The sequence below is a fragment of the Trachemys scripta genome, chromosome 5 (assembly GCF_013100865.1).
Source record: "Trachemys scripta elegans isolate TJP31775 chromosome 5, CAS_Tse_1.0, whole genome shotgun sequence".
Classification (NCBI taxonomy): Eukaryota; Metazoa; Chordata; order Testudines; family Emydidae; genus Trachemys; species Trachemys scripta.
This window is the reverse complement of record NC_048302.1, coordinates 31,124,143-31,139,437: the sequence shown is the minus strand read 5'-3', so window position 1 is coordinate 31,139,437 and position 15,295 is coordinate 31,124,143. Positions and strand designations below refer to the sequence as shown.

At 43.0% G+C, this 15,295-nt stretch overlaps 1 protein-coding gene across 11 annotated transcripts in view; it reads left to right on the top strand.

Annotated features, from left to right (window-relative positions):
* Positions 1-11,745: 11,745 nt before the first annotated feature.
* LEF1 (lymphoid enhancer binding factor 1) overlaps positions 11,746-15,295 on the top strand; it is a 99,603-nt gene continuing 96,053 nt past the window's right edge. For 4 of the 11 annotated variants that reach the window (XR_004645932.1, XM_034772306.1, XM_034772310.1 and 1 more), the window contains exons 1-2: positions 11,747-12,315; positions 12,987-13,215. Coding sequence is in view for 10 of the 11 variants with exons in the window: in XM_034772306.1 (XP_034628197.1) it covers positions 13,003-13,215 (213 nt within the window). In the remaining variant the exon portion in view is untranslated. Of the gene's footprint in view, positions 12,316-12,471; positions 12,834-12,986; positions 13,216-15,295 lie in introns of those variants that run through there. The other 7 variants (XM_034772314.1, XM_034772315.1, XM_034772311.1 and 4 more) reach the window with 3 other exon arrangements.

Below are 15,295 nucleotides of genomic sequence, written 5' to 3'. Positions count from 1 at the left end.
CCCCAAATCAGACTAACTTAAGCAGGTTAGTTATTGGTTCCAGGAGACAAGCTTCTTGCAGACTGTAAACTCTTTGGGACTGGGGTCTAGGACAGTATCCTATCCTCAAAGGTTTTAGGCCTCTAACTCCCCCAGGATTTGGGACCTATCTGTATAGCACCTCACATACTATTGACACTATCCAAATATGTTAATAAATTAGCATCCACATAGCAAACACCACAGGTGAGGCTAGGAGTGAGGAACTGGAAGAACATACCACAGTTGTCAGAATGCTTTAACCACAAATTCAGCTAAATGGGAAAAAAAAAAAAACAGGTAGACATCCAAGAACTTTTTAAAATAAAAGTTACTCAGCCCAAGTCTATCAGAGCTGCAGAAAACATTGTGTCTAAAAGCAAAGAACCCATAAAAATTATGGGTACCTGTATACCTTGTACATCGGAACTTTTTTCCAGAGTATAAATAATATTTCTAAAACAGCCTCACTCTAAAATCCACATGCAAAAACTCCTTATGCGCTGGGTTATACTAAACTATAAACTACCTTAAAAATGCAACATAAATTAAAGAATTAACTATTCATAACTCCCAGTAGAGAATCCAATAATTAATATATAGTTTAATCTACAACTTTCACTATCCTTATGCAGCTCTAGCACTTTGGCCTGAAGCCCCTTTGTTTTAATTGCTCTTGCTAAAGATAGAATTTTTCTAATGCAAAATAATCTGGTGAATTTGACGTCTGTATCTGGGCTAAACTGGGAGTTCACAAGAGGAAAAGAAAATAGCTCAAAGTATTGTGAAATCTACTTGCATTAAAAGAAAAAAATGCTTTATAGAAACTTAAAATATTATATAAAAAATAAAATTAAATCCCCTGGAAAAAAATTGCCTTCTCTTTTTATTGTGGGTTAGCTTTGCCTTCATGGTGAATGTTTCATGAAACATCCTTTAATAGCATACAATTTTAAGGCACAGTATCAACCTGCCTGCACTCATGCCAAATGTTATCTTCCTTAAAGAAACATAAATCCCATGTAACATTGCTAGTATTTATACAAAGATGTAGGTTTTTTTAAACTCCAGTACGTTTTTTTTTTAATTAGAAATATTGTTTGGGTGATCATCAACCCAAACATATTGATACGAACAGGAGTCTTGGCTGAGTTAGAACTGCAGAATTGAGTTCATAGATAGGAAAGCTAGATACAGGGAGTGTTTAATTTCATTATCAACATAATAGTGGCACATGCACATCAGCTGGTATTAATCATCATTATTGCTTGAGGCTCAGTCATTGTAATTAGTGACTGATGGTACACTGTAAACTCAAATATTGTGGGGAAAATATGGTCTTAATTTATGTATTAAATCTCATTTTAACTCAGATAAGACTGCAAGTTGTCTGATCTTTAAATTGCATAAGATGCTTATATTGTTTTCTATATGTTCAATTTTTTTATAGGTTCTTCTGTTGTGTTACTTGCGATGAAATTAAAGGGACCCAAGGAGTTAAAGATTGTTATAGGTTAATGTAACATTTTATGAACTTTCACACAGTTTTTAATAATTTAGCTCACAGTTGGGATAGGCCTGGTGGACCCCAATTATTACAACATTTCTTTTGGCTAAGACGACGAAGGTTAGCAGTATTAGATTACTAGGCATCAAAACACAATTTGTTCTGAAGGCACTTTAAACAGTAAATGCTATATAGGTATCACTGATCAAGATTTTCAAAAGTGACTGGTGATTCTGGATACCTCCATTTTTGGGTGCCCAACCTGAGATACCTTAAAGGTGTTGATTTTCAGAAAGTGTGGAGGACCTACCCTCTGAAAATCAGGCTCTTTTAAAAGTTCTCTCAGGTTGGGCATCCAAAAATTGAGACGCCCAAAAACACTAAACTTTTGAAAATCTTGTCCACTATGCCCAGAAGTAGCATTGAGTATCTGTGTAATTTCCTACCTTGTTTTTATCTGCTATAATATATATTCTTCTTACTGTATTTTTCACTCCATGCATCTGATGAAGTAGGTTTTAGCCCGCAAACGCTTATGCCCAAATACATTTGTTAGTCTCTAAGGTGCCACAAGGACTCCTCGTTATTTTTGTCATTTCCTAGTTACTAATGAGGCACTAATTTACCTTTGTTGCAACAGTATGGGCCTCTCTGAGCAACTTTCTTCTGACTGCACTACAGCACAGTAAAACTGCATTCAGTGGTTGCAAATTTCAAGGAGCATTTAAAGTTTAAAACAATCATAACAACCCTACCCCAATATTAAATATGTGTTGAGTCTAGGAGTAGGCACTGCAGTATCTTTGCTCCTCTAGGAAATTCCACAACAATGACTAATACAAATATAGGGACTGATTTACATAAATACTGAACAGCCAAACTCCAGTTGAAGTCAATAGGAACTGTAGATGCTCAATACCTCTGAAAGTCACACCCATGTAGTATAAGGAATTTTGGGACACTAGACTCAATAATACAGCTCCACCTCGGTTCCTGCATTCTTGCTACATTCATAGTCTCTTTTTTCATCTCAATTTCTAAACTTTCAGTCTTTACTCAGGCAAAACTCCCGATTAATGTCTGTAGAATTTAGCCTAAAATTGTTTTCTCGAGAGCATATTGTATTGTTTCAGTCTCCTTCTCTGATAACTCAGTCACCCCTTTTTGTACAGTATTAAGTAATTCTGCCCACACTCCCTCATTTTCCTGAGCTTAGGGAGTGATTTTAGAATACTTAATCACTCACTAGTAGGAATAGTATATTTTCTACTTAACCAAGATCTTCTTGACAAACAATATTACACAATGCCTATGCATAACAGGACTGAATTAAAGGTGAAGTTTTCAGCCTCAACTCAGATTTTTCTTCCTTTTGGTTTTTAAGAGAAAACATTATTCTGATATACTGTAGCTATTTGTATTTCAGTCACCATCAAGCTGCATGTTTTTATTATCAGGATCCTAAACCATGAAGTTATGGTATTTTGAATAGGACCCTTTTAAACTATACCACAGACTTCTACAATACCCTTCCAATTGTATTCTTCTGGCACATTTCTTTAGCAAACAAGACTGGATTCTGCTGGCATGCATCTGTTACTATTAATTTATGAATCTTCATACCTTGGTTGAGCAAATGAATGTCAGTTACTTCACCAGGAAGTAGGAGGCTCAACTTCACAATAAAACAAACCTCCAATTGTCTCATAATAAGGGGGGAAAGACATTTCTGTATTATTTGTTTTAAAGACTTTCCTTGGGGAAATGCTGTTTCTTACAATACAGACAATTCTGTGGCATAGCCCACAGATCCTCCCCTTCTATCTCCGGCTGCATTTGTGAAATGGACTTGGTCAGACAGAATTAAAAAAATAGATAGGAGTCATGCACTTGGAGCAAACATTCATTGCATTGCTTAACCGTCTTACTAAACAAGCAGAAGACTCCCACATTCTCATGCCTTCAGTGTACAGCTGCCACTGGAAAGTTGCCCATTGCTACTCACCCCCTCCCACCTCTTTCAGAGAGCCTTGTCTGAAGCTACCAGACCTCTCCTGCTAGCAATATTTTGTTAGAGCATAGGGAAATAATGTCATTTAAAAACAAGTTAAAAATTACTATCACAGATTTCCCTAAATGAATGGAGATGATAGCGAGTCACCCTTTCAGGAAAGGGAAAACAGTGATATGCAGAGAGTTCTGCATATTAACTGGTGAGGAGCCTCAACATGAGAATGTAGCTTGAGTTTCAAAAAAGTCCATGCAAAGAGGTATTTTATGAGGACCATGTGCCTGTAGGGCAACTAGCGTACTTTTGGCACTATATAAATAACAACACTTTCTACTATCAAGTACCAATACATAACATTTTCAGCAGGTGACCTCCATTGTGGTTCACTCAACAGCACTTGCATAGGCATTTTGAGCATTGTTACTCGTGCATGCAAGTGGTAATGCTCAAAGATGTGTGCACAAACATTTATGATTGCAAAGCATGGGCAAATGGAGCTTGATTTTAGGTCCTTTTGAAAGTTTAGCCATGTTCCTGCTGCTTAGGTATCCACTGTCCTAGCTCATTGAAAGAGAAAAATTCCATTACCTGCAGTCCCCACACTGGTCCACACACAATGTCTAACTATTCAAGGGCAGAATTTCACTCAAAGAAACTTCAGCGTCACCTAACAAAGTTGCTATTTTGGAAACAAAACACCTTTCTTCAAATGGAAGGTCTAAGTGCAGTGTCTTATATTGCCCTCTTTACCTTATGTTAGGGTAATTACAGATAGGATTTTCAAAGGGGCTGAAATATTTTCCAAGTAGCACATATTTTAGGACTGTGTAATCAGATAGAGTCCTCATCATGCTCTGAAAACACTGCACCACCAGTGAATCTTTATCCTCTTCACAGGGCTTGCCTTTATCATCATATTAAGAAAAACAAAACATAAGCCTCAGCATTCACCTGTGCCAGAATGTCTGGAACTATCACTAATTCTGTCCCCCTTAGAGAACAGGCTCAGACCTCTTTTATAGACCTGGGTTGGAGCTAATAGGATCCACCTGGTGTGGTGAATCAGCAGACATAATTCTGTCTTTCTAGGCACAGTCCCAGTACGTGACATCAGCATGAGTCAGCAAAATTAACTCCTGTGACAGAGTTTATTTGAACGAACCAAACCATTTCTTATGCCTTTTGTGTGAAGGTTAAAGAACAAAACAGAAGAAGAGCTGTACTTTGGAAAAGAAGATAATAGAAAATAAAGGGAAAATATGGTGTGTAGTTTGCCCCTGACATGGCAATTCTATTTTGTTAAACCTACAATCAATTTGTTTCTTAAATGAGATAATATTGCACAGCTTGACTCTCATCTCTCTGACACAGAAATGATTCCAGGGAGCTCCCCAGAGTGTTCACTGTTTTAATTTTAAAATTATTTTTAAAGTATTCATGAGTTCTAGGCCACCAACATCTTCATCTAAAGAAAATGTCTTAAGTAAAAACACTCATTTGAGATTGCCCATTCAAATCCCATAAAACCCACTTCATCTCATGGGGATTTAGTTAAGCAAAAACAGCACTTTATGTACAGTCATTCTGAGTTAAGAACACTGATGGCATCCCAGAACTGGAAAGCTGGATGTGTATGATACAAATAATAATAATCAATAAATAATAATTAAACATCCTAATATGATATATATTATACATGACCAGTTCCAAGATACTGTTGGCCTTTAATGCTGCTGCTGCTAGCTATATAACTGAAGTGCCCTTTTACTTTAAATAACATTGTTTATTTTATAAAGACTCTTCTGACAGCTGAGTTTGAAAAAACACATAAAATTATTTCATTCTATATTTCTTGTTCTCAAAGAACAAATTTGTGAAGACCAAATTATGGGGCAAATACAGAAGTTATTATGTGATCCTTACTTAGCAACCCATTTAAATAAGAGTTTTGCTTGAGTGAGGACTGAGTCAAAACTTCAGGGTTTAGTCCCTTTCAGTAACTTAATGGAAACTCCATAAGAAATTCTGCATTTGTAATGAGTTCCAGTAACATCACTTTTCTATGTGCTTCAAGTTAACCATCCAAATGAGATGGCATTTTATGTACCAGACACCCCATTGATGAAACACTTTGAATCTGCAACACGCAACTTCCTCATTATCTGAGTTCAAACCATTTGCAGCTAAAATCAAAGGTTTGGGAACTCCTTTGAGTTATTTTCAGAGGTGCTGAGCACCCACAACTCCTAGTGAAGTGAGTCAATGGGAATTGCAGGCAGGGCCGGCTTTAGGTCAATTCCACCAATTCCCCCGAATCGGGCCCCGCACCTAAGAGGGCCCCGCACCCAGTGGCAGGGCCGCCGTGGGGGAGGGGAGAAAGAAGTGGCCGAGAATCCCTTCCCTGACTAGAGGCTCCTTTTTAATTTTTACTCACCCGGTGGCGCTCCGGGTCTTCGGCGGCACTTCGGCAGCGGGTCCTTCAGTGCCACCGAAGACCCGGAGTGAGTGAAGGACCCACCGCCGAAGACTAGGAGCACCGCCCGGTGAGTACAAGCCCCACGTGTTTTTTTACGTGGTTTTTTTTTTTTAGTGATCCCTGCCGGGGCCCCGTCGAAACTGTTCGAATCAGGCCCCGCACTTCCTAAAGCCGGCCCTGATTGCAGGTGCTCCGCACCTTTAAGTGTCTTAAGTTGAGCATCCAACAATTGAAAGCTTTCAAGAATTTTTGCACTCTTTGAAGTTTTGCCTTGTAATGGTAACATTGTACAGTATATAAGTTTGTGTTGCTTATGATTGTGTAACTAAGGGCTGGTCAATTTAGCAGGACCCATTGTGCTGAAATAATTGTCGGAAATCAAATGCTGAATAATACTTTATAAGTGCAAAACATTAATTAGTTATTATAAATCCTTTATTCAGTCCTTACTTAACCCAAACCGCCTGTCATTTGGGGACTTGCCTGAGCAGGAACTTCAGGATTTAGCCTACACACTAAACTTCCATATAAATCAAGATGTTATCTAAATACAGTGGTGAACAAAGACTCAGGAAGCATGTTCATTCAATCTGGTAGCCTTTAAAAGCATTATAGCATTATAAAGAAAAGCTCAACTGTTAGTTTAGAATCTAGCATCCTTTTTCTTTCTTTTTCTTTTCTTTTTAATCCCAGTGGGGCAATGACAGCAAACATAAAATATCGGAAAAGCAGAGACAGCTTTATCTCAGAATGTTGACACAGTTTAGTAAGTGGCAAGTTTACAGAGAAATAAACACCAGGCTGTGACAGTTAATGTTTCAATGCTGGTTCTCTCATTCCAACTTTATACCTGTACTGCAAACGCACCTCACAATTAATAATAAAAAAATACAAAAATGGTATATTCTGTATCAGCAATATCTTTAAAATCTGTTCATTAGACCCTATTTTAAGTCTGCCGAGTTGGATTTTTTGTATAAAGTATTATCTGCGGGGCAATGATAGCGATTCCACAGTTAAGTCTGCATTAGGCTTCTGACTTTCAGAGCATACCGGCACTATCTCACGCATGTGTCTATAAATATTTTCCCTTGGTAAGAATACACTGCTGTATGTTTTGTCACTACACAGCATGTTTCTAAACATTACAGCAGACCTGCCAAAACTCCCTCCCTCCCTCATTGCGGATTAAACTTTGAGTCGGGGAAAGGGGAGGGGGGGAGTTGTTGTTTTTCTTTGTTTTTTTAGTGAAATATTTCACACCTCTGATGACAAATTTTGCAGTGAGTCATAACAAAGCTCACTCATTAGCACTCCCGTTCCGATTGTCACATCTGGAGAAAAGGGCGAGACACATTTCTGCTAAAATAATACTTCCAATTGAAGCCATTTGGCTGCACAGAATGGTAATTATACACGTGAGATTTTCCTTAAGAAAATAATTGCAAAACCTCCATAAAAAAACGGGGGGGGGGGGATAACTCTTCCCCTCTGATTTCTTCTATTTTACCCCACGTGCCCAACGCTCCCTCCTCTGTGTGTCTCAGTCAGGCTGCTCAGGGTTGGAATGCGTCCAAGGCTTGATTTTTATTTCCAATGCACATTTCAGATCCAACTCCACAAACTCTTTGATCTTTCTTTCTGTCTCCTTACCCGGAAGAGAACCCTTGCCTGCTCAGCTGGGAGCTCTGAGCACACGTGGAAAGCCTGGCTCGTCTCCATGTTCTTGCCAAATTTAGTCACACAAAGGGGCCAGAAAGGGGATGGGGGGCGCGGGGGAGGAAGGATGAAAGAGGCAGCCGACGGGACATCAAAGGGAACTGCCGCCCCGCCCCTCAGCTCCCCGTACCCCGCCCTCTGCCTATTTAAGGGGAGATTCTCAGCGGTGGGCTCTTCTCACGCAATGCCGCCTGCTCCCCCCTCCACATCGTCCCCTCTCCCTGTATCGCTGCCGTCTCTCTGCTTCCCAGAGATTTGCCATGATCTACCCCACCCCCATTTTGAATGGAAGCAAATTTGAAAGCTGTGTTTTGAATGCACATTTGTTGACAGGGTGGGAAAGGTGGCGGGCTCCCTGCTGGGCGTTAACTTTCTTCACAAACTTATTCCAGGCGGCCCTTCTACTTTACTAACTTAACAATATTTGGATGTGTGTACGTTTTTAGTTCCCATTTGCATTTGTAATTCCCCCCCCCCTATTTTCTCTTGCTCCGCTCTTACCAAGCTAGTAGGTCGCGGTCTCTCCTCTTTATTATTTGTGGCTGTTGGAAATGTCTCGTTATCTTTTGATAGAGGATTTACAGCCTCGGGTCGATTTAGTCATATCCTGATGTCAGACCTTGGCTAATACCCTCACTCTCATTCCAGTGATTTATCCCACTGGTCCATCCGCTGGTGTTTATTCAGCTCCGTTACCGATTAGTATGTTTCCTATAATTATTCCCCCGCCCCCAGGGCGAATTGAGCTTGATTATCTGGGGCGGTAAAAATCCAGTCCTTTATGCTTAAGTAATATTAAAAGCGCAGCTCACTCCCCCCCCCAACCCCCCCAAAGTTCAGAGGATGTATCGAGTTACACCGTGATTGATTTGTCAAACAATGAACTGGCTCCTTCACTTGCATTGCACCAACTCTTCAGACCAAATCCGCAAGAATATTAGGTCTGGCTGCTGGAGTGTGTGTGTGTGTAGGGAGGGAAGAGGTAACGGGTAATACGGCCTATTTCCCTATTTATTGGGGGGGAGGGAGGAATATGATTTCCACCTGATTTGTCCTGTCTCCGTGTTTAAAATCTTTCTGTTTTCTCCTCTCTCTCTGCCCCTCCCCCTCTATTTTAACTCTACATCCCTGCTTTTGTTCGCAATAGACTTAAATTGCCTTTTCCTCCTCTTCCATTTCTCCCTCCCGTCCTGTGAATTGAAAGTACCGACAGCTTTGTGTTGTCTCCAGTCAAGTCTGGCGTTGGAGTTGAGGTTTCCTGAGTTTATCCTCTTGTCATAAATCATTACGCTCCCCCCCCCCCCTTCTGCTTTTAAGGAGCTCCCACCAAAAAACTGCCAAGGGAAAAACTCCAGCCCACATGAAGGGGAAAAAACTGGAGGGGGTGGCGCGGGGAGCCCTCTAACAAGGGACACAGCTCCCTTCTCTTTAATTAAACACACAGTTTATTTTTGTGCAGACTAATTTGGCAAGGAACTGTTGTTCGGATTTTACCTACCCCCTCTGGCTATAAGAAGAAGGGCATCTCTCTCTGTAACACGGTAGAAGTGTGTACTGTACATGCCTCCACTTTTCCAACCACCCCTTTTGTTTGGACCTCCACAGAGAGAGTCTGCTCAGTGCCTATATGTGAGGAAAGCAGAAAGATAGGACAAAACACAAACAAATCTCTCGCTAATTGTTAAATCCGCCACGTGAACCTCACCTCCTGGTAAAAAGAAACCTATAACATGACTTCTCCCCTCATCCTCCTCCAGTATTCTAAACAACATAGTAAACAACAAAATCGACACATCTCATTGGGACTAGAAAGGATTTCAACATAGCAACATCCCCTCCCGATGTAATGCCAATTCCAATCGATTAGATACGTGGGTGTTTGCATGTTGATTGGAGACCCACATGCTAATGGTCGTGACAATTAGTATAGTCTTCTCACAGAAAATGTTCTGTTCAAGATTTTTTTTTAATCATAGAAAGGTTGAAAACATCTCCTCCAGATTTTTTTTATTCTTCATGCCAAAACTATTTTATTCTGGATCTGTAAGCGAACGCTTTCGGCTACCAGGAGTTCCCTTTAACTGGACGTGTGACAAGAGCGAGACAGCAATATACACAAATACAATCAAGCCACTAAAAATCACATGTGTATGTTAAAGAAAATTCCTAGAGCATCTAATGGGCTTCGTTAGTTTTCCAGAATAGAAGATCCCTGCTAGAAAACACCAAATGGAACATCTTCTCCTCCTCCTTCTCTCTAAATTGGGTCCCATTAGGTAGCTTAAACTCATCCTTCTTGCCTGCAATAATCCCGAGAGCAAAGGGAGGTGTTCTGCAATGAGTATGGAAGTCCGAACAATTAACATGAAGGAGAAAATAGGATTTGAATTAGGTGTAACTTTCAGACGTTACAAATAATCACTAACTTCCCTATTTTCCAAACAACCGCCTCTTAATTACTTTACTCAAACCATCTTCCACCGAGTGTTTGTTTAATTACGGGGGTATTGTACACTTCAGCTTCTTTTGGGGTCTGTATTTTGAATGTCTTGCTTTCTAATGTATTTCGTGCACTTGTTTAATAACGTGACAAACATATCTCCATTTCTCTTTTTCTATTTTCTTATCAGGGTTTGTCGGTTTTATATTCCCACTGGATTTTAATTACAGTTTGCACGGGAAATGATGTAAAGAAAATATTTAACTTTTGGAATTTCATCCTAACTTTCATGATTATGTCACAGAAAACAGGGTTTGCCTTATAAAGCGTAAAAATATAATGTGTTTAAAACGGATTGAAAATATCTTTACGTTTCTATTTCACCGTGTTCTTGAGCTTGTATGTTTATCAATTTTACAACGTCTATACAAGACATGAGTTGTAGTCTTCCAATGCCAAAGTCATTTCAGCTGGTTCTGCACAACATTATTTCACTACAGCACATAGATAGAATAATCAGAGTAAATGCATATTAGTGCATTTCCAAATACCCTGAAAGCTGGTTGTTTTATACAGATACCCTGGATGCTGTTTAATACATAGGGCTAACAATACAAATTCTAAATTAATGGGATAGGGAGGAGAGTTGATTGTAATAAAAAAAAGTTAGGAATAGCAAAAGACAGAGTTTATTTTGATGACTTGAAACATGAGCCCCGGATGCCTGTTTATCTCATTGTCCGTTCGAGGTCTACTAGCCAGGTACTTCTCAGTCAGTTGCTGGCTTGCTACCTTTAATGACGATCTAATAACTCTGCCCTTCATCTGAAATAACTGCAAACATTTAAAAAAAATACTTAGTGCCCCTTTCTCTCTGCGAACAATTTAATGCGTGTGCAGTCCCCCTGCCTCCAAAAAGGGGAAGTCTTAAAGCATCCTAAAAACATCCTTGTTTCAGATTTGTCGGGGGATGTTTAGATAACTATTCGTTGCCCTCTTCGGGATGTGTGTATTCCGTTTTGGGTGAATTATAAACCTCCACCCCCTAGAGTAGTAATTCCCTTTAGACCCCCCTCCCCTTTGCGGCTCTGCGTTATAAAAAATAATCAACGTTACCGCAAGATGCTGAGAACTTACAAAATCCTCACTGGCTAAATGCAGACGGCCGAAGGTTTGCACCATGCAGCAGTTCTGCCCTTTACAAAAGACAGGTTTTTTCTACTTTTTTTCCTGCCCTCTCCCCCCAAATCGTTTACTTTCTACCCTCTCCCCTCTTTTCTGCCCTAGAACTGAACGAATCGCTCGCTTTACCGATTCCTCGTTACTAGCTTATGACAGCCGAGGCGACTTCTTTGTATTTAACGAGAAGACTGCAGCAGCTCTCTCCGCTGCTTGGCCGCTCACACTCGAGCTAGCTAAGCCAGGCTGCTGCGCGGATCCATTTCCCGGCTCTCTCCAGAGTATCTATCAATGCGCTGTCAATCAGAGCGGCGGCTTCTCTTTCATCTTCTCCCCTCCCGCCCCCGCCTTCTCTCTGTGGACGGGGCGGGGGCGGGGGCGGGAGTGGGTGGAGGGGATGTTAAAGTTACATTACAGAGACTGGCTCCCACTTCGCTCCGGCGAGCGCGCTCGGTCCATCCCTTTCCACTTTCTGCCCCGAAAGACAGAGCGAGAGACGCACAGGCCACGAGAACTCATCCTCCAGGCTCCAAGCAGCGCCTCGCCACCTTCCCCTCGGCCAGCCCAGGAGAGGCGGGAGAAGGTGCCCTGGGAGCGCGCGTGTGGATTGCTGGTGGCGCCCCTAAAGCCAGGAAGCAGCTGCACCTGGGGAGGCAAAGGGGGCCGCAGCTGCTGGGTGTCGCTCCTCCATGGGGTGCTCCATCCCCGGCCTGCAGCAGGCGGCTCGCGGAGACTGGGCTGGCACCCTTTAGGGGTTGTGAATGCAGAGGAGCCTTGGGCCGCTGGGACTCCTCGAAAGAGAACTTTTCCTGTCTCGCGCCGCCTGCGCGCCCCGGGGTTTCAACACGCGCGCCTGGGGGTTTGCTTTTCCTCGGGGGTCTCAAGCAGCCCGGGCACGGCGAAGGGGAGAGAGCGGCGCTCCGAGGGGAACTCAGGCGAGAGAGGACAAAAAGCAAAGAATCTCGGTGTGTTTGGCTTTGCGCGTGTGGTGGTTATTGAGAGCTAGCGGTGGCAGCGCTTTCTGGGCCTCCTTCATCTTCCCCACCTCCCCGGCTGGCAGGCGGGGACCCCCACTCAACTCTAGAGGCGAACTTTGTAGCCCTCCCTCCCCCCATGAAAGGAAAGCCAGAGTGCCGGGGCGGCAGCGCGGCAGGGCTACGGGGAACGCTCCAGCTCTGCCAGGCACCGGCCTCGCTCCTCTGGCTGCACTAGCTGGAGCTCGCCGGATCGTCTCTTCCCCCGATAGCTCGCGGGGGCGGGGGAATGGGAACCGGGGGGGAGCCTCTCTTTTTAAAAAAGCCCCGGAGAAGATAAAAGCAGACCCAGAAAGGCCCCAACTTCTCCAAACTCTTCTGTCCTCTTGCAGACACAACGGAAACCGGGGGAGGGGGGAGGAGAAAAGTGCATGCGCCCCCCCCCCCCCCCCCGCGCACAGCAGCAGACAGACCGACAAGTCAGACAGGCAGACCCTCCTTTCCCCCAGGTGGTTGTACCTGCCTGGCCTCCACTCTCTTTCGGGAAGGGAGGTGGGAGGGGAAAGGCTTAGACTAGTGAGGACAAGCGGCTCGTAAAGACTTAATAATAATATTATTATTTATTATTCCTTTTTATTATTATTATTCCCCGGGCGGAGCAGGAATTAAAGAGCAATTATGCCTCAGCTGCCGGGAGCCGGAGGAGGCGGTGGGGGGGATCCGGAGCTGTGCGCCACAGATGAAATGATCCCTTTCAAAGACGAAGGCGATCCCCAGAAGGAGAAAATCTTCGCGGAGATCAGCCACCCGGAGGAAGAAGGAGACTTGGCCGACATCAAGTCCTCTCTCGTTAACGAGTCAGAGATCACCCCCAACAGCAACGGGCATGAGGTAAGGGGGCCGGAGGGAGGCCAGCCAGCTGCTGTGCAGTTCGTGAGGCCAAGTGTTCGGAGACACCCGGATAAGGGATCGGGGGAGGGGGCGGCTCTAGAGACTTCACTCCTGGGCTTAGGCCAGGGAAGACCAACACGCCTCTTCACGGTTTTGCTGATGATAGGGCTCTGAAGCACCTTGATTCCAGCCTGGCCTCTCTGGCTCTATAGTTAAACATCTCGAGGGTCCTGGATCGGGTTAATAGATCTGGATGAATTAAAGGCGATACAGTCAAATGCAAGACAAGCAGCACTGTGTGCACCTCTCCTGGCACCTCTATTTTTAGTGAAGGCTTAAAAAATGCAGGGGAAAGGAAGGGAACGGCGGGGGTGCAAAGGAAAACAGGACGTCGTCAGCCGCCAAGTGAGACGCGGTTTTGACCAAAGCGCTTTGTAAACGAATACGCCAAGTTTCCCATGAATGGGAGGGCAGGCACCTGGGAGTGTGTAAGGGGGGTGGTGGGAGAGCGAACACTGAGACCTTCTTTGCAAACCGGGCAGATGTGTGCAGAGCCTGGGCAATAGCAGTACTTCATTCACTGCCGGCCGGCGGCTCTTTGATCTGCCCCCAACTTGGGGCTCTGACTGCTGGGAGACCCGTGCTGATCGAAGTCACCACGACCGCGTCGGCGCTCTCCCGGTCTGTCTCGTGTGCTCCAGCCCGTCTTGCGATAAAACCCCCTTTTTGGAGCCATGTGCTGTGCATTATCAAGCTTGTTCTTTGCTTAGGGGCTCCTTCGGCTCGAGCGCCTTGATAGTACAGTAAGCTATCAGAGTAGAGTAAATAGAGACACGTGGGTGCTTGTAGGAGGGAACTAACTAGACCTTTTACCTTTTTTCTTTAAAAAAAAAAAAAAAAAAAAGGTGGGAGGAGAAGTTGCAGATCATCTGTCCGCATCTGATAGGAATTTTTGCGGGAGAAGGTCACTCCTCTATGTTACTAAAATGCATTGGCCTGTGAAAACATTTAAGAGGCAGACCTAGGGAAAAAAACCGAGATTTACCCTCAAACACAGAGGGATCTGGGGCAATTCATTGCATTGGGGAGTCAGATTTTTGTAGATGGCTAACTTCTCACCATGGGAAGAAGGGGGAAACATCTGGTGCCTGAGATCTGATGCATTCACTACATGAATTTTTGGTGCTTAGTTTTTAGTGGTGGATTTAGATAACAATCTGAGATTGCTGGACGAAATTTGTGCAGACTCAGATTTGAGTTTGCTCACATCTCAAACATTTTATTAACCAGTTTTTTTTCCTCCCTAATCACTGCATTTCAATTGGCAGTGATCCTAAGAAACTAGAATGAGCAACTAATGGACTGCAGGGGTGGAGTTAATACAGTGCTACTTTTAGTAACTAATGAATGGGCATGGATTTTTTTCTGTGTGTGTGTGTGTTGGGGGGGAGTAATAATATTGATTGGGAGTTCATTTACAATAAGCTAATATAGTCAGAAATTGGGGTTGCGATACTGAGATCAGCCGCCAACGAACACATTAGTAGTTACCTTGCTTTGACTCCGGAAGTCTTATTTTTGTCTGTAGATTAACACTGCCAACTAACAACCTTTCACTTGTAGTCAGAGTTGACATGCTGGTTCTTGGCTTCTACTGCAACTTCCACTCAGGGACTATCCAAAAGCTTAGCTGGCTTTTTTTCTCCGTTCCAGCCTGTCTCATGATCAAGCCAAACTGCATGTTGTAAAAATAGCCTTTTAAAAAATAAATAAAGGAATATGCAGTGTTGCACTGACATATTTTAAGTGAGTGCTAAACACCTTTTTAGTGTGTATGCAGGAGGACCTTCTCTCTCCTTCATATGTCTGTTTCCATAGCCCAGAACAAGCAAGTTCATGAGAGTCACAGGATCCTATAATAGCATTAGGCCTAAAGTAGCCATGAAATTTCTTTGGTAAAATCAAAGGTCAGAGCATTAATCGTAAACTCTTTAAAGGATTTGCACAAACTGTTTTGGTAGCAATTCACTAATATGAAAACAACTTAAGAACAAGGATGGAATTTTTAAAAGCCCATATA